Source organism: Esox lucius, chromosome 24 (genome assembly GCF_011004845.1).
Source record: "Esox lucius isolate fEsoLuc1 chromosome 24, fEsoLuc1.pri, whole genome shotgun sequence".
NCBI lineage: Eukaryota > Metazoa > Chordata > Actinopteri > Esociformes > Esocidae > Esox > Esox lucius.
In genome coordinates, this window is record NC_047592.1 from 24,191,762 (window position 1) to 24,211,648 (window position 19,887).

A 19,887-nucleotide genomic window follows, 5' to 3' on the forward strand; every position below is an offset into this window, starting at 1 on the left:
TGTTATTATGGCTTGTTATTATGACTTGTTATAATGGCTTTTTATTATGGCTTGTTATTATGACTTGTTATTATGGCTTGTTATTATGGCTTGTTATTATGACTTGTTATTATGTCTTGTTATTATGGCTTGTTATTATGACTTGTTATTGTGGCTTATTATTATGACTTGTTATTATGATTTGTTATTATGGCTTGTTATTATGACTTGTTTTTATGACTTGTTATAATGGCTTGTTATTATGACTTGTTATTATGGCTTGTTATTATGACTTGTTATTATGGCTTATTATTATGACTTGTTATTATGATTTGTTATTATGGCTTGTTATTATGACTTGTTATTATGGCTTGTTATAATGGTTTCTTATTATGACTTGTTATTATGGCTTGTTATTATGACTTGTTATTATGACTTGTTATTATGGCTTGTTATTATGGCTTGTTATAATGGCTTGTTATTACGACTTGTTATTATGGCTTGTTATTATGGCTTGTTATTATGACTTGTTATTATGGCTTATTATTATGACTTGTTATTATGGCTTGTTATTATGATTTGTTATTATGGCTTGTTATTATGACTTGTTATTATGACTTGTTATTATGGCTTGTTATTATGACTTGTTATTATGGCTTGTTATTATGGCTTGTTATTATGATTTGTTATTATGGCTACTGACACAGTGAAACAAGTACTGCTGTTGACTCAGAAACTGTCCTAACATGCTAGAATCAACCAGGTGCCTGGATGGTCTAGAAATAAACTCACACACACTATAAATTGACCAGTGAAAATGTTAGAAAACAGAACCGATACGTGTCTTATATACACACGCTTGGGTGTTGCTTCAGTCACTTCCATCTTCGTTTCCTGTGAGGTTTGACAGAGATGAAGCTCGACCACAAAGGGATATGTTTCACATTTTATTGTGAGGTTTTTATCCATGAATTGTTATGAGGCATTGGCAAATGCAGATGCAGTCAGACAGGCACAGGCAGACAAAGAGAGGAAGAGAGAAGGTCAGACATACAGGCAAACAGACACAGAGAGGCATCAGACAGACAGTATAGCCTGTACAGAGACAGTGGTTGCTGGGAGAGATGAACGGACAGAGAAACAGAAAGAGGTCATGCTTCCCCTGCAGCTCAATGCATGCAAGATTATCGATGCATGTTACCGGCCCCCCAATCATGCTCCCTCTGCAGCTCAATGCATGCAGGATTATTGATGCATATTTACCGCCCACCTAAACATGCTTCCACACACATGTGCAAACACACAAACACACACACAACAAGCAGATGTTTGGGATGACTGTTAACCCACAATCACAGGGTTTGTGTCTGTATGTGTGACAGGGGTCAAAACAGGTCACAGAGAAAGCCTGACAAATGAAAAGGACCCCCCCCATTACCATGTTCTTATGTAGTAATGTCATGAAACATGTTCTCTGCTGCAGTATTGACGGAAATGATAACGTGTGTTCTGTTCAGAATTCTTGACACATTCTAATGCCCCAAGGGGTGCATGGTGTAGTTCTTTGACTAACCACTTGAGGACGCCACTCACTAACCTCATGGAATATGAAATGCGTGTCATTGTGATGAATGTTAAACAAAGGCAGAAAGGAGTGGGAGTTGGGTGGCTATTGTTAAGGCATGCTCATTAAACCAGGCAACACCTCTGGCAGGACAAAAAAGGGAACTAAAAAATAGAGGGGAAAATGAACAAGGACAAGAGACGTGGTCAAGACCTGTTGAAAATATAAACTTCACACACCATTTTTTTCTTTCATTTTACCTCCATTTATACATTTTATTATTTTGAATCTAGAAAGTATCAAGACAAAAAAATAAAAAATGAAATCACAGATAATCGATTAACCCCTTGTCATGGCTTTGAAGTCGTTGTGTGGTCCTAAGGTAGTCTGTGTGGTCCTAAGGTAGAGGAAGTCATATCAGGGGTGCTTCATTCATCTGCAGTCTTCCAGTGGGTCCTATTCAGACTTCAGGTAAATGGACTTGAGATAAAGAACACATATTGTTTCACTTAAATCCCCATTTTAATAGACTAAGTTCATATTAAGTAAATTTATCCCAAGTCTGAATTGAGCCCTTTGTCTCCACTCTTTCATTTGCACTTATCGGACAAAATTTGATTGGTTAAAGTAGTGTGATGCAGGCCTAGCTTTTCACCTGCCCTGTTCACTCAGATCAGTGTGAATGAGGGAAAGGAGACCTTAAGAAGAGGCAAAGGTAGATTACTGAAAGGCACCCTCTTGGAGCGTGGCACAGTGGATTGTGGGTATTGGAATGAAATACACCCAGAAACAAACTGCGCAAAACAAATTGAATGATTTCAAGTGGAACCTTCGGCCATATTTGAGTTGATTGGGCATGCCAAGAGTCATACACACACACTTATGCACATATATGTATATATATATACACATATAGGTATACATATAAACATACACATTGGTTGTGTTCCAAAAAAAGTGTTTAACAGATCAAAACACATTTCATGTAGATTCTTTAAAGTAGCCACCCTTTGCCTTGATGACAGCTTTGCACTCTTTGCATTCTGTCAACCAACTTCATGAGGTAGTCATCTGGAATGCATTTCAAATTACAGGTGTGGCTCGTTAAAAGTTCATTTGTGGAATTTATTTCCTTAATGTTTTTGACCCAATAATTTGTGTTGTGACAAGGTTGGGTTGGTACACAGACCACCATTCTGTCTGTACTGTAGTAATCCATATTATATCAAGAACAGCTCAAATAAACTAAGAGAAACAACAGCCCATCATTATTTAAGACATGTAGGTCGGTCAATCCTAGAAATTTCAAGAATCTTCAGTTGCAAAAACCAACAAGCGCTATGATGAAACTGTCTCTCATGAGGACTGCCACAGGCAAGGAAACCCAGAGTTACATCTGCTGCAGAGGATGAGTTCATTAGAGTCACCAGCCTCAGAAATCGGCAATTAAATGCACCTCAGATTGCAGCCCATATAAATGCTTAACAGACTTCAAGTAACTGACACATCTCAACAACTTTATGGACGAATTGCTGCAAAGAAACCACTACTGAAGGACACAACTAATAAGAAGCAACTTGCTTGGGCCTATAAGCACAAGAAGTTGCCAGTAGACTGCCAGTAAAATCTGTTCGGTCTGATGAGTCTAAATTGAAGATTTTTGGTTACAACAGCCACATCTTTGTGAAACGCGGCGCAGGTGAACCTATGATGTCTGCATGTGATGATCTCTGCAAAACACACCTCTGTCTGTGGAAGGGATATTTGACCAAAACACACCTCCATCTGTGTAAGGGATATTTGACCAAAACACACCTCCATCTGTGTAAGGGATATTTGACCAAAACACACCTCCATCTGTGTAAGGGATATTTGACCAAACACACCTCAATCTGTTTAAGGGATATTTGACCAAAACACACCTCCATCTGTTTAAGGGATATTTGACCAAACACACCTCAATCTGTTTAAGGGATATTTGACCAAAACACACCTCCATCTGTTTAAGGGATATTTGACCAAAACACACCTCCATCTGTTTAAGGGATATTTGACCAAAACACACCTCCATCTGTTTAAGGGATATTTGACCAAAACACACCTCCATCTGTGTAAGGGATATTTGACCAAAACACACCTCCATCTGTGTAAGGGATATTTGACCAAAACACACCTCCATCTGTGTAAGGGATATTTGACCAAAACACACCTCCATCTGTTTAAGGGATATTTGACCAAAACACACCTCCATCTGTTTAAGGGATATTTGACCAAACACACCTCCATCTGTTTAAGGGATATTTGACCAAAATACACCTCCATCTGTGTAAGGGATATTTGACCAAAACACACCTCCGTCTGTTTAAGGGATATTTGACCAAACACACCTCCATCTGTTTAAAGGATATTTGACCAAACACACCCCCATCTGTTTAAGGGATATTTGACCAAAACACACCTCCATCTGTGTAAGGGATATTTGACCAAAACACACCTCCATCTGTTTAAGGGATATTTGACCAAAACACACCTCCATCTGTTTAAGGGATATTTGACCAAAACACACCTCCATCTGTTTAAGGGATATTTGACCAAAACACACCTCCATCTGTTTAAGGGATATTTGACCAAAACACACCTCCATCTGTTTAAGGGATATTTAACCAAACACACCTCTGTCTGTTTAAGGGATATTTGACCAAAACACACCTCTGTCTGTGTAAGGGATATTTGACCAAGAAGGTGATTGATGATGCTGCATCAGATGACCTGGCCTCCACAACCACCCCTCCTCACCCCCTAATGAGTTGGGTCACAGAGTGCTCAGCATATACGACGATTCCTTCAAGGCTGTTGGAAAAGCCTTCCAGGTCACTACCTCGTAAAGCTGGTTGAGAGAATTCCAAGAGGGTGAGAAGCTGTTATCAAGTCAATGGACTGCTTAAATTAAAATGGAAATGGATTTTGATTTTGATTTGTTTAACACTTTTTTGGTTACTAAATGGTTCCACGTGTGTAGTTTCATAGTTTTTACTATTATTCTACAATGTGGTAAATAGTAAAATTAAAGAAATACTCTTGAATGAGAAGGTGTGTCCAAACTCTTGACTGCTACGGTGTTTGTGTGTGCGCACGTGTATTTATATATACACATACAGCTCCGGATAAAATTAAGAGACCACTGCACATTTTTCTTTCCTTCACCAAAAAGTTGAAATGGAAGGTTTTGAGTGAGGAACAGAAGGGTTAAAATTAAGACACGCTTCTGTTCCTGACTCAAAATTTCCCTTTACAACTTGCTTGGAAAGGAAAGAAAACAGTGCAGTGGTCTCTTAATTTTTTCCGAAACTATATATATATATACATACACATGCATATATATTGTAATGTATGGCTTTGGGGACGCTTGTTCTTGTTAAAATTGATTATTTACCCTGTGATATGGCAATACAAATACAACAGATTATATTTCCGCATTGGATGATAATGTCGACTACATCTAAGTCGAATGATATATTGTATGTGAACATAGATATTACAGTACAGTTGACGGACCAAGATGAACTTTCAACTTTGAACTGTGACCTCACAGGTATGGTGTGTGTGTGTGTGAATATTCTTCATCACCTTTCTAAAGAACCCTTGGCCATTGGTGTGCCAGGAGTCAAGTTATGTAAAAAAAACATAACAAATATGTAATTACCTTGTAATACACAGTATTACAAAAACAACAACAACAACAAAATACCGAATTGTATTGTCTTGCATAACAAATTCCAATAAGATTATTCTAGTGTAAAACAGATTTAAATTTTGTGAGCGATAATTTCAATGTTTCTTTGCAGCATTTGTGTGTGTTTATCATTTTTTGATAATTTATGTACAAAGAGAATCTGAAGACTTTTATTCTGAAGAAAAGAAGTATAAATATGTGTACTTCTCTTTTGTGTATGATACAGTTTAACAAAAACATATTTTACAAAATAGTTTACTATATACAAACCCCCACAGTCCAGATCATGAAGTATTGATAACAAACTTTCATGGTAGAGAACCTTTCAAGTTCCTTTTGGCCAATCAGTGATAGAAATTACCCCAAACTGATTTGGCCTGTATTTCCCTGTATATTGACTTCTGATTGGCTCAAATGCATTGTGTGTGTCCAGGGTCCAATCGTATATAGATTAATCTGGAATTTGAATGTTTTTGAGTGATGCTTCCAAATCACACCCACATACTGTACTTTGATACAAAAGTAAACCAAAAAAGATTGGTGTTGAAAATTCAACCAAAATTAGTACAGACACAGTGAAAAACAGTGGACCAATTGCATTGCTGAAGGTCATTGATTTCATCCAATCAAAGAGGATTTTATAGACATAACCCTTTTATAGGAGATATCCCTATGGGGAGAGAATTTTAACCCACTTTATTAGTCCGCTGTCCTAACTGCAGTACACAAACAACCAATAAGAATGCTTGGACTCCTATGCTAGCTCTTTGGAGTGAAGCTTCTGTTTCCCAGACAACCATCGAATCATGAGGTTCTGTGTGTTCTGTGAGTTCCATTTTAGCCACACCTTCTTTCCAATATGGCCTCCGGCGATATTGGAAAGCACACCTTGTGGTGAATGTGGCCATTTTGGGTATGTTGGGAGATGTTGAAGGTTTGGTCGGCTTTATAACGCTCCTGTTACTCTGAAACAGCCAATCGCATTCACGCAAACTGTAAATCCAGGTATAACCTTCTAGAACCTTCTAGAATGGTACACACACCCTGTTATAACCATTCATAAGCTTGTAATAGCTCCATGTCCCTGTCACACCGCCAAACCACATCAGTTTCATATAGGTGAAAAGTCAACGCTGAACCCTGAACTACAACCTTCGACATGGCACCCCTCCCACTATGAGTTCTGCTCAAGATACTCGTCAATCATAGTCAGGTTGTTCAGCCAGTCTTCATTGGAGCCCACCAGGCTGTCGATGAAGTCAGCCTCCTCGCCTCCACCTCCAGGCCTACCCCCCATACCCCCGTTGCTCTGCCCCTGCTGAGGGTACTCGTACGGAGGCAGCTTGTGTCCAGGGTTCCCCTGTCCTGGTCCGTACCCAGACCCATGGGGGTGTTGATGTTGGTGGGGATGGGGGTGTTTGGCAACAGCGGCCCCAGAGGCGGGGTAGCTAGGCGGGGCCATGCCATGCCCTGGGTGAGCTGGGTGGTGGATCATACCGAGAGGAAGGGGCTTCATCCCGGCCAGGGCTGAGAGGGGTCCTCTGGGTCGCATACCGGGCTGGAGCCCCTGGTGGACCATGGAGGGCAGGGGCTGGCCGGCTGCGGAGACGCCCAGCTTCTGCATGAGTCTGCTGGGTAACGAAGGCACACCGATCCCCTGGCTGGAGGGTAACGATGGAGGTCCTTGGTGGGAGCTGAAATTGTTACCACCACCGCCACCTCCGGGCATCCCCGACCGCAATGACTGCTGGGTAAACTGGCTGTTAGGGTTTGGGCCGCAGCTTCCGTTCGAAGGCCCAACCCCTGCGGGAAAAATGTGTCCGTGCGGCTGCTGGTGATTGGCCGACTGGTCCATGTGGGTGTCACCGCAGGGCATTCGCTGCTGCATGGCGCTCACCAGTGACATCTGCTGTTGCTGAGGCCACATCGCAGTCTGTTGTTGTTGCTGCTGCTGCTGCTGTTGTTGTTGTTGTTGCTGATGCGCTTGCTGGGCAGTAAACATCATCCTCGGGAGCGGCGCTCCACTGCCGCCGTGGTTCAGAGCCTGGCGTAGATGCTGAGGGTGCTGTGGGTGACCCGGGGGTAGCCCCGACCGGAGGCCCGAAGCCCCGATCGCCATCCCCGTCCTGGACACCTGCTGCTGCATCCCGGGCCTTGGAGGACCCGCCGGACCGTCCATTCCCATCATGCTGTGCGGCAACTGAGGTTGTCTCATTGGCATACCACCAGCACCAACAAACTCGCCCACCTGTAAAACAAAAGTCACTTGAAATAAAAGAAATACTTTCCTACCAAGTTTTCTGATGATGGGGAAGAATGTGGATGAAGTTACACATCGGGACATTGACTTTGATGATCTTATCGTTTGGACAACATCGCATCCAGTTTGCTGTAGAAGGGTTTTTTCCTTCAAATCCTGTTCTCCATTTTCTTTTTAAACAGTCTGCCAATTTCTTTTATTAACACTTGTATGATCGTGACCAAACCAAACTCTTCTTATCATGTCTCTAGCATGTCCCTGCGCAGCAGACACAGGGTGAGAAATGTGTGGAACATCAAATCGCAAAAAAATGAAATACATTCCTTACACGATTCTAAACGTATCCAGAGGCAAGACATTTACAACCGTGAAAAGTGCGAGAACAGAGATCTTACTGACAACCAGCTATCGTGATAATCATTTTTATTTAGACACTCTTGCAAAAAAACAAGAGGACGCATCTCGAGGGCTTTCCTCTTGCAAATTGCCAACTATAATAATGACTAATATAATATTGTGAGGTTGTGGGAAATTCCCAGTATGGCTGTGTGCGGTCAATGGGCCGAGCTGGTCTGACCTGGGAGGGGTGATAGAGGGGCTGCTTGGAGCCTTGAGGCCCCCCCATGAAGGCTGCTACTGGACGGCCCACTTGGGAGAAAGACCCCGGGGGTCCGGCGTGACTCGGGTGGCAGGGGTGTCCGGGGGGGAGTGAGAGGCGGCCTGGCCCGGGTGGCAGGGGACCTCCGTGGGATAGCTGGGGGCCCCCCATGGTGTACCCTCCACCGCCGCCACAGTCTGATGGGGAGGAATGGGGACAGCGGTGAGGAGAGTAAGCTTATAACAGAATGCCACAAAAGGAAAACAAAACACACTAAACTTATGTGTTAGCGTGTCATGTCTGCTTTAGTAGCATATACTCCACAAATTGACTTTACAAGCCGTAGCTTTGACAGAGTCGATCCATTGTTGTAAGTTATTTTCCTAGGTAGGGAGTGAATAGGAGTTTCCATTGTTTACAAAATGTCAAAGGATAGTGTCTTATATTAAAATGCATTATTAACATTTAAAGGATGTGTGTTCTTTTGGATTGTTTGCGCTGTACCTGTAAATGGCGCCCCCTGTTGGCATTCAGTCATCTGGCCCCCATTCATCTGCTCCATCTGTCTCTTCTGCTCCTGGAGAACCTAACAGAACATCAGCTTCATCAACCTGACTGGAATGACACACCGACAAACTCCCCAACCAGCAGTGACCACTAAAGCAACATGAAAGAACCTCCGTTCTCCAAGAAACACAGGACAAAGACGCAACAGCCGTCAGTCTCAGGAAAACAGTGTGAAGTCATTCACCCCTGGGGGGATTTCTGTCAAAGAAGGTTCCAGATAGAACCATTTAGGACTAGAGAAAGCCTCTGTCTGATTCCAAAAAGCTGTCCTTCAGTCCCGAAAATAGTTTTTTTTTTTCCAAGAGTGAAGTTTACAGGGTGACCTTTGCACAAGTCTGTCCAGCTTCCTGTCATCTTGAATTCTTTCTATCGCACTCATTTTAAAAGCAGTAACATACTACCTCCTCATCCATATTTGGACATTTATAATATGATATAAAATCTTAAAGAATATATCAGAACAATTCCCCATGAGCTGAGTTCCACTACTGCACCAAATCAAAACGCGAAATATATGAATATATTCTGAAACATTAATGTTTGGTAACCAAACACTCTATTTCGTCGAAGGTATATGTCTCATGGATGATCAGCCATCTGTGGCTCTCTCCATCAATTTAAGAGTGGCTCTGTGTCCCGGCACCAGCGCTCGGCTGATTACCGAAAAACAAGAGGCCGGGGTGATGGGTTCTATCGATCAAACTCGCAGGCCTGGCTCGTACCTGCTGCTGGAGGTGTTTCCTGATGAGCTGGCTCTTCAACAGCTGGTTGTAGTTGGTGGTGGTCTGGGCTGGACGAGGCACGGGAGGGTCCTGGAGGTGGGGGACCATGCCCGGGCTCTGCTCCTGGGGAGGGAGAGCGAGGGAGAGACACGGGTGAGAAAAAGACATCAAAAATGGAAAACAGCTGTTTTCATGTCAACAAAAGGCCTGTCGTTCGGTTTGGTTCTGTGAGTGTTGAGATAAATGAAAAACGCCTTTTCCCCAATCAAGGCTTCGAACGGGACAACAAAACACAGGCTAATGTTTTGTCTGTGACTGTTTTCTGATAAAACATGGCTTCCTTCCTTCCCTACCAGTGGGGTCGTAAATAAATCTCTGTCTCTGGGTGTGTATGTGTGTGTGTGTGTGTGTGTTTGGGTGTGTATGTGTGTTTGTGTGTGTGTGTGAGATCCAAGTCATTCCAGGAGCCAAAGCTATTTGTTTGTGTTGGCTCTGTAGACGGTCACCAATCAGTTCCCACATGAGCGTCCCTCCCTCCCTCCCTCAAACCCCCATCCCTTTCTCACTCTCTCCTCTGGTTATCACAAAGCCAGCACATTCCAAAGATGCATAGCCTTTCCTTGCTTCCATCGAACACACACACACACACACACACATCCCTAAGCTCTTTCCCGCCACCACGGATCTCTCTTGGGGCTGATAGATGGCTTAAATTTAAAAAAGGAGCGAAATAAGGAGTTACACACACTCCCCCTTCCTTTTCATTCTTCCTCCTTTCCTTCTCATTCTGCCTCCTTTCCTTTTCATTCTGCCTCCTTTCCTTCTCATTCTGCCTCCTTTCCTTCTCATTCTGCCTCCTTTCCTTCTCATTCTGCCTCCTTTCCTTCTCATTCTGCCTCCTTTCCTTGTCATTCTGCCTCCAGTCCTTCTCATTCTGCCTCATTTCCTTCTCTTTTTGTCAAATTTTCTTCGCTTTCGGTCTCGTTTCTTTCTCCTTCTATCTCCCTCCTTCTCGTTGTCTCTTCGCAGCTCGGCTCAGGTCCTCGTACAGGTAGGACATGTGGTATCTCACTGAAAGCATTTCCCCTCCAGGGATGAAGGCTAGCGCCATGCCTTAACCCACAGAGCTATCGGAACCCACCTTATAATCATTTTATAGCTTTGGCCTCAGGCCAGTGAAGACATTGATCGCGTTAGTATGCGGGTCAGGTGTGTGCGCGGGTGCGTGTGTGTGCGCGAATGCGTGGGCGAGTGCGTGTGTGTGCGCAGGCTACAAGGTGTTAAAGGCCATGTCAGACATACATGTCTTCCAGCTTCTTTCCCATTGGCCCCTGGGCCCTTCCCATTGTCTGCCCTGGGGCCCGAACAAACGGTCAATAAATCAGAACCGCCACACAGCTTCACCTCAAGGAAATCGGCCACCGGACCGGCACGAATACGCATACCGCCGTTGACACACGCACACACACACACACACACCGCGCACGCCCGTTGCCCTAAGAACAGTGATTACACATGCAGCTGGAAGCATTTACAGTGCACGCTCTGCAGAATAGACATCTGTGTGTATTAGTAATCAGCAGTGGCCCAGTCGACCGTGGTGCAGAGCGTGTGTGTGTGTGTGTGTGTTTGTTCACCCTCAGAGGGAGTATCGGGCCTCTCCGGCCGTGGAAATGAATGACATGTCAGTGGCCATGCTGGTAATGGCTATTGATCTGATCCACACCACCCTTTCAGACTGAAAACGAGAGAGACGGAGAAATGGGTGGGGGGGGGGGGTTGAGGAAGGAGTGAGAGTGAGAGAAGGACGGACACCAGAGAGGCAGATAACGGGCAGACGGAGGGAGACAGAAATAATAGCTGCTGGTAATGACCCAATGGCGTAACGCGCCTTGGGGCAACAAACCGCCATCGGTGAAAACACCAAAGCAGGCCAACGTTGGAAAGGAAGACGGAAAACAATCAGCGAATCCCGTTTCTCTCAGGATCACCTGAAGTCAACCCTGACTCCAGCCAGCGAGATAGGCCCACCTCTCTGCAGGGACATGTTCTACCACCACCACTAGGTGGCAGTGCGGCCTTCTCCAGCCCCTGGTCAGATTGCTCGGTGGTAACCTTCTCATCCGTCAGGGAAGGGAGAGCAATGCACGGTGGGTCGCCGGCGCCCACCGAATCTGCTATCTGGGGTGGCTAGGATGTAGCGAGCTAAAATGAGCCAATTTCATCGACCCTCTTTAACTCTTCAACCCTCTCTTATCACTCTTTCTAAATATCTCTCTACCTCCGTCTCTCTCGCCTGCACTCTCGTTGTGTCTCTCCCTCTCCCTGTTTTTCCTTTTAATCTGTTTCTCTGTCCCTCCCATGGCCGGTGTTGTCACCTCTCCTCCCTTTCCGCGGACATTTCGGCCAAGCCAAACAAAGCTTGGCCCTCTCCCTATTCAAACCCATTGTGTGCCTCAGTGTGTGTGTGTGTGTGTGTGTGAAACACTTTCTTGACAGGCGTTAGATGAGGGACAGCGGAAACGGAAACTTCACCGAGCCTATCAAGCTCGCATTCGACACTGACTGAGGCTCCTGTAATGCCAACACCCTGGGCCCAAATGACACTTTCATAATGTACTTATGTCACTGTCCAGTATGAGACACTTTAACTGCAGCATTCTTCAGACAGGTCTTTGTGTATGTCTTATATGTGCTATGGACCTCATTTCTATTCTACATATGCTGTATTTTAATTTGATTCTTACACACAGCATGAAGGCAATGCTGGAGCAACAGGAAGTGCAAATAGTTACGCGGTTTATAATTACTGGACATTGAGATGAAATCAAAATAGATTGCTTTAAAAAAGAAAGAAATGAAAGCCAAAACTCTGGAAGCCTGTTTAAACCTACACGCTTGCATTTCCTGCCCTGTCGGAAAATCCCTGCACAGACTGGACGGTCGAATCGCGATGTGGCATCTGTGATCCTTCATATTCATACAGAATCATTCTAGAGTGGCTTTCTCGCAGTATATTTAGCTAGCGTTTATAAGACAGGCGACACCTATATTTAGCTAACGATCCTTTACATAACTGGGCTGTTGTAGTGTACTCTACTGGAATCAGTATGTGTTGAGTGACACCATGTGTGTGTGTTGATTGACACCAAGCCAATATAAACACAAAGCGTGCGATTGCAGGGTCTTGATAAGACCTGCTTCCTCTTTCTCTCTCATTCTTTTTCTCTTTCTCTCCCTCCCCCTCCCTCTCTCTGTCTTTCTCTTTCTCCTTACAGAGTGCACGCTTAACACTCTGCTACCTGCGAAAGACAGACTACGCTGACAAGCTCTTTCCTTCTGAAACAACCCAAACGCCTCTCTTTGCCCCTTACCCTCTGTCTTCACCCCTCTCTCCCCAGTTCTCTATCTCCCTTCCTCCCTCTGTCTCTCCTTCCGTCGCCATCTCTCTCTCTCTCTCTCTCTCTCTCTCACTCTCTCTATCTCTCACTGCCTCTGTCTGCAAGGGAATTCGTGCCCAAAATAAAGCCAGCCTCTTTCTCTGATTATAGAGCTCTTTACCGTGACAAGCAGCGTTTTAATCCACTTGGCATTCAAATGTGTGTTGAACAGATTAGGATAACATTTACTGTATTAACTCAGTGTGGGGTATTACACACGCGCACGCACGCACGCACACACCATGTTGTTTGTCAGGGTACAGATGCTGCTGTTGTGTGCATGTGTATGTGTGTTGGGGGAAACAGAACGCCAACATTAAATACATCCAAACTGTGATCCTTAATGCGAACAATAAGAAGGCCAAAAGCTAAGGGACGAGTCCAAATAAATGGGACTAGGAGGCAGAGCTAAGAAAACAAGGTAAAGAGATCTGACAAATGAAAATGATTTATTAACCGTGTTTTTAGTCCAAAATAGGTTTATCTGTTATTGTTAGTTGGGAACAGATGTTGGAGAAAAACACATTTATATATATTAGTCCAAAAGTGTATGTAGGAACTACAGTCATTGGCATTAAGTTCTTGTATGTTCATTTAGCAAGCAGCTTATGCAACGTCTGTTTTGATGTCATTTTCATCACAACTAGAAGAGGCCAATATCTGCAACACCCGACACCTCAGGGTTTAGCCGTTGCTCATTCTTCCTTCTCTCCAATTCTGAAGGCCTCCTTATGGGACAGAATGCATATCATGCAGGCCATTGTGAGGCTTCCAGAGGATACGTGTGTGTGTGTGTGTGTGTGTGTGTGTGTGTGTCTGTGCGCGTTTGGGTAAGGCCAATGAAATCTGAATCTATCATGTATAGGATATGTTTAATGTGGTTGTGTAAAATTGGAGGAGATACTGGCTTTGTCTGCCAAAATACTGAAGAACTACATTACAACCTCAAACTAGACTCAACAACACTCAGTTGAACTAAACTCACCTAAAGTCAACTGAATTCCACACACTTCAAGTAAACCTAACAAAATTCAACTCAGTTCAATTTTAGCCTTCTAAATTCCATGAATCGCTTACATTGAGATCCATTCAACTCAATTAAAGGAATCTCAAATTAATTTAATTACTTTCAAATCTCAGTCTACCAGCATATTGAACTGTTGCCATATATTATCATACATTTCAATATTCAAATGTTTCACATTTACATATTAGTCACAATCCAGACACGCTTATCTTAATTGACTTAGAGTTATTTTATTCACCCTTAAGATAACCAGGTGAGACAAGCACACATCCTAGTTGCAGTAAGTACATTTGCTCCTGATAAAATACTTATCAGCACTCAATGTAAGAAGAAAAAGAGAGAGTTTAAAGTAATATTACTCAAACACTAGTTTTCTTTCTTGGAGTGTGTGTGTGTGACTGTGTTTATGTGTGTGTGACTGTGTGTGTGTGTGAGGAGGGGGGACATACATAAGTCACACTTCAATATGGCCCAGTGACGACTGGTAAATGTAGTGCTTCCTTACTTGCCTGTGAATAAAACCACTCTGCGGCCCCCTGGTCAGGAGAAGTGCACTGAGAAGTGTGTAGCGCTGCCGGTTGGGGAGTGACCCGTGAATCAGGGAACTAGCTTTGTCATGCAACTCTGCCTGACCTTGGTAGAGGCTCACTGCCACAGAGCAAACAGAAGTGGCGCACAGACGACACACACACACACACAAGCGCATGCACTCAGACACAAGCTGAGCAGCGGCTGACTGCAAATTCTTAATGCTACACGAGTGCGATCACACACACACACACACGCACATATTTGCGCACGCACTGCATGGTGTTTTAGGGAGCTGGCATGGATCCAGCTGTCAGAACAGAAGAGCAGGGCTGCCGAATGGAAGAGTCAGACTGCTGCTAACGCTGCCGAGGCTTTTATCTCCACAGCAACACTCCCCAGAACACTTTATTTACGCCTGTAGTACTTCTGGGAACTAACACACTAGGAAACACTGTATACTGGTGCATGAAGCACGCTACTACACTGTGAAATGCACAACTAGTACACTATGAAGTACACTTCTACTACTATGAACTCTGAAGTACACTACTACTATACTGTGAAGTAAACTACTACTATACTGTGAGGTACACTACTACTACACTCTGAAGTACAGTACTACTATACTGTGAAGTACACTACTATTACACTGTGAAGTACACTACCACTAGTCCTATACTGTGAAGTACACTACTACTATACTGTGAGGTACACAACTACTACTACTAAACTGTGAAGTACACTGCTACTACACTCTGAAGTACACTACTACTATACTGTGAAGTAAACTACTACTACACTGAGAAGTACACTACTACTACACCATGAAGTACACTACTACTAAACTCTGAAGTACACTACTACTACTACAATACTGTGAAGAACACTACTACTATACTGTGAAGTAAACTACTACTATACTGTGAAGTAAACTACTACTATACTGTGAAGTACACTACTACTACTATACTGTGAAGTACACTACTACTACTATACTGTGAAGTACACTACTACTATACTGTGAAGTACACTGCTACTATACTGTGAAGTACACTGCTACTACACTCTGAAGTACACTACTACTACACTCTGAAATACACTACTACTATACTGTGAAGTACACTACTACTACACTCTGAAGTAGACTACTACTATACTGTGAAGTACACTACTACTACACTCTGAAGTACACTACTACTATACTGTGAAGTACACTACCGCTATACTGTGAAGTACACTACTACTATACTGTGAAGTACACTACCACACTACAATGGCCACATTAAGATTTTTTCAAAACAGAGCTATACGTAAACTACAAGGGTCGTTTACAATCCTTTCTTTTAAAACAATAAAGTGGAAATGTAATCCCTCACAAACTAACAGACAAGCTGTCAATTCAAGGGCTGACCGTAATATCAAAACTAAACTTGTAACTATATTTTGAGGCACTGTTTACAAAAAATTTAGTTTTTAACCGGGTGAAACAGTTGAACTAAGCTCATTAATGATTCATATTCTTCAAGAATCAATGGCAGTATATCATTATTTTATAAGTCCAGAAATAGACTGAGCAACAATGGATTCCAGCAGTCTGATTGATAGTGTAGACAAAAGAAGTGAATAGGATGGATGGTGCTCTCTCTAGCAGTGGTTGAATACAAAGATAACGTGACCGTTCATGGGTGTCTCTTCCCAGTACATAACAAAATTGCAGTGAGTCAATCAATGGCTCCCTGTGGCTAATGCTAAATGGAGCTCCAACGCTACAGGGGGCTGCCCGCCTGATGTCTGCCCAGCAAGTGGCTCCATGTTCGGCAGAGGGGCTGCAGTGTGGCTGGGTGTGTGGTGTTTGTTGGGGGGGGGTTTGTTGTGTTTTGCATTAGCAGCCTGCCCCAGAGTCGGTGTGTGTTTGGGTGTTTGTGCGTGAACGGAGTGTGTGTGGCTGTGTGTGTGTGAGAGGGATGTTAATGAATGTGACGCCTGACCTAGTTCCACACAGCAGACATGACAGGAGGTAACGCCCCCTCTCCCTCTGTCTCCCTCTCTCCCTCTGTCTCCCTCTCTCCCTCTCTCCTTCTCTTTCTGTCCATCTCTCTTTCTGTTTCTTTCCAGTTATTCTCCTTCTTCCTGTTTCTTTGTCTTGGTCTGTGTGTATGTCTATGTTTCCCCGTGTGTGTGTTTGTGTCTGCCTGCTAGTGGGTGAGGTTGGGTAGACTGGTTAGCAGAACGGTTAACTGTTATTGGGTCGACTGGCACAACGCGTGTGCCCGCACGCGCGTGTGTGTGTGTGTGTGTGTGTGTGTGTGTGCGTCCGGCAGGATGGTTTCACAACAGTGGCATACTGTACCAGCGGCTATAGACTTGCATACTGCAGGGTAACACGAGAAAACACAGACATGCCCACACACACACACACACACACAAACACACGCCACTTAGCTGGCCTGGCGCCCTGGCATTGGACTCTCAGAAGAGCTGGCAGAAGAGAGAGAGGGGGGGGGCAGTCAGGCTTGGTTGAAGGAAGGGAATGGGGGGAGCTTCAAATTAGACAGATGTGGGTGACTCTCGCTCCGTTCTCTTTGAAAAACCAGGCAGTGGAAACAAGAGGGAGGGGACCAGGACTCTCTCGCTCTTTTCTCCCTCTAGCTTGGCGGTGCTTTGAAGCAGTAAACTATCCGGGGATTGTTTGACACACCGCGTCTCTCTAACACACACACACACACAGATGCAGGATCAAGGGTTAATGTTTCGGTGTTATAAGTAACCCTCTCCTGGTTAGGAAGACAGACATCTCTTACCATCTGTGCTCTCTCTCTGTCTCTCTCTGTCTCTCTCTCTCTCTCTCTCAGTTCTTCCTCAGGGCAAGGTCAACAGGGACAGACTCTGCCTCTCTGGTCTGACAAAGACAGCGCGTCCTGAAACGAACACGCGCGCTCTTGCAAACACACACACACACAAACAAAGCAAAGTGTGTGTATGAGTGGGCAGACGTGAACGCACGCACGCACGCGCGCGCGTGTCTATACTGTAAACATGGGTTAGGCACACTGTGCACCCAGGCGAGCACTCGCACACACTGAGGACTACACCCAGTCTTTTACACTACAGTCACATTAACACAACACTCAGCAGAAAGAGACAGAGAGAGAGATAGGAGCTAGGGAAATGACTGCCTTCTTCCCATTCTCCAGTATTCCCTCGCGCGCTCTTCCTCCACCTTCCTCTTTCACGGCGAGATAGTGGAACAGCTGCTGTTACAAAGAGAAGAAAGAAGATCTCCCTTTCTTGTTTCGATAGATAAGAGGGGGACGGCGTGGGGGGAGATGGAGAGAGAAGGAGAAAGGAAAGAGAGGGGGAACAGGGGCAGGGAGAAATGGGGAGAGAGAGAGAAGGAGAGAGATGGTCCTCCCTAGCCCAGTTGGTAGAGCAAGGTGCTTGCAACGCGGAGGTTGCTGGTTTGATTCCTACAGGGCCCGGCTGTACATAAACAGAGTACACAACTATGAGACTGTGTCACTTTGGATAGAAGCACCTGTTAAATGGCCTGTATTATAGAGATGGAGGGACACCAAAAAACCTCAATAAATCCTATATACTACTCACAAAACACCAAGAGATATTGCGTGGTGCTGGCTGCGCTGTGTATGTATTTCTGCCTGTGCGTTCATGTGTTTCAGTCTGTGTGTGTCTGTATGTTTCTGCCTGTGTGTGTGTGTGTGTGTGTTTCTGTGTGTGTGTTTCTGCCTGTGTGTAAGCACTCAGTTCCTGTTGTTCCAGTGTGAAGCTATTAAAGGAAGGGCTGAAAACGATTAATTATTTATTCTCAATTTACACAACAGTCATTACAGAGACAGAGTGTGTGTACTTCTGTGTGTTTTCAGCATCTCTGTGTGTGTGTCTGTGTGTGTGCATGCGTGCGTGCGTGTGAGTTTGAGAGTGTGTGTGTGTGTACAGCAGTGGACGGACTGTCTCTGGAGTCTGCAGCTCACAAGAGCCTTTCCTCCAGTCATTATAGAGCTCTACATTATTTATACACCTCCCGACATCTCCCGCTCCCCTCTCTTCCTCCCGCTACCTCCAGCTCCTTCTCGCTCCCCTCTCTTCCTCCCGCTACCTCCAGCTCCTTCTCGCTCCCCTCTCTTCCTCCCGCTACCTCCAGCTCCTTCTCACTCCCCTCTGTTCCTCCCGCTACCTCCAGCTCCTTCTCGCTCCCCTCTCTTCCTCCCGCTACCTCCAGCTCCTTCTCGCTGCCCTCTCTTCCTCCCGCTACCTCCAGCTCCTTCTCGCTCCCCTCTGTTCCTCCCTCCCTCTGTCTCTCTATCCAGTGTGATCTGGAGAGTGTCCAGGCATCCTGCTGTCAGGGGGAATCAGCCTAATGCACCAACTGTACACGGTTAAAGCAAAGTGCTGTGAAACACATAAACCAGAGGCAACTGAGCTGCTAAACTGAGCTGCCACCAACTTGCAGGATAGGAAATCCTAACTGTGCAGGTGAGTAAGAGCACGGCTTCTCGAGACGCTTCGGAAAACTCCCCTGTTTTTCGTTATTTGTCTTAATTCAAACTCCAAGTGGCACTGGAAAATATTTGGGCGTGTGTGAAAGTACAATGGGCGAACTGTAGGGAGCAGCTGAGGTAAAGTCTGAGACCAACAGTTCCAGTGTGTGTGTGTGTGTGTGTGTGTGTGCGTGCGTTTGTGTGTGTGTTCCAAGGCTCTCTCTGTCAGCTGTGATGGAGAGAGACCTTGGAGCTTCACTGGCATCACTTCTGCAAGGTTAGCAACCCCCCTCCACCCACCCACCCACCCACACACACACACACACACACACACACACCCCTATCCCTCTGCCATGGCCCCCTCCACCCCACACACAAATACACACACTTCTAACAGCCAACCCCTGGCCTTTGGCTAAAGTAGAGACACACATCAAAATGCTAATGTTTTTCTCTCTCCACTGCCTCTCCCCCCCCCCTCCCCCCTCCCGCCCAACTGCTCCTCCCCAGCACCCCCCCCCCCCCATCCTCTCTCGCTGGTAATCCTAGTTGAATTAGGTTAATGCCAACCACGCTACAGGCGAACAATACCTTTATATTCACTCTTCTAATCATGTAATGTTGTTTACAGACAGATATTGATTTCTCATATGGACCCACACACAGAGTGTAACAGCAGAGTCCCGGAGTCTTAAATGTATAGGGGGACTCCCAGTGCAGGCAACATCGGCAGCGTTGCCATGAACACGTTTCAGCGGCCTTACAGACCCCCATCCCTGAGCTGCTCTCTTAAAGAGCGGGGCGAATCGCCTGGACAGCCGGATTCATTTCATTTCTAATGTCTTCTTCATTCCTATAGTTGGCAGATGGGGATCCAAATTTAAAGTAATTTATATAAAATTCAGAGAATCTGTCTGTAATTGGGACAAGCCCAGTCCTGCACCTTCAGGACCAGTAATGAAGCTAC

At 44.9% G+C, this 19,887-nt stretch overlaps 1 protein-coding gene across 1 annotated transcript in view; it reads right to left on the reverse strand.

Annotated features, from left to right (window-relative positions):
* Window positions 1–5,432: 5,432 nt before the first annotated feature.
* Window positions 5,433–19,887, reverse strand: part of si:ch73-211e3.1 (neurogenic protein mastermind) — a 64,361-nt gene continuing 49,906 nt past the window's right edge. Inside the window, exons 3-6 of the mRNA XM_020043575.2 lie at window positions 9,424–9,546; window positions 8,639–8,720; window positions 8,114–8,331; window positions 5,433–7,524 (exon numbers count right to left, since the gene is read on the reverse strand). Coding sequence (XP_019899134.1) covers window positions 6,451–7,524; window positions 8,114–8,331; window positions 8,639–8,720; window positions 9,424–9,546 — 1,497 coding nt within the window. The 3' untranslated portion in view covers window positions 5,433–6,450. The remainder of the gene's footprint in view (window positions 7,525–8,113; window positions 8,332–8,638; window positions 8,721–9,423; window positions 9,547–19,887) is intronic.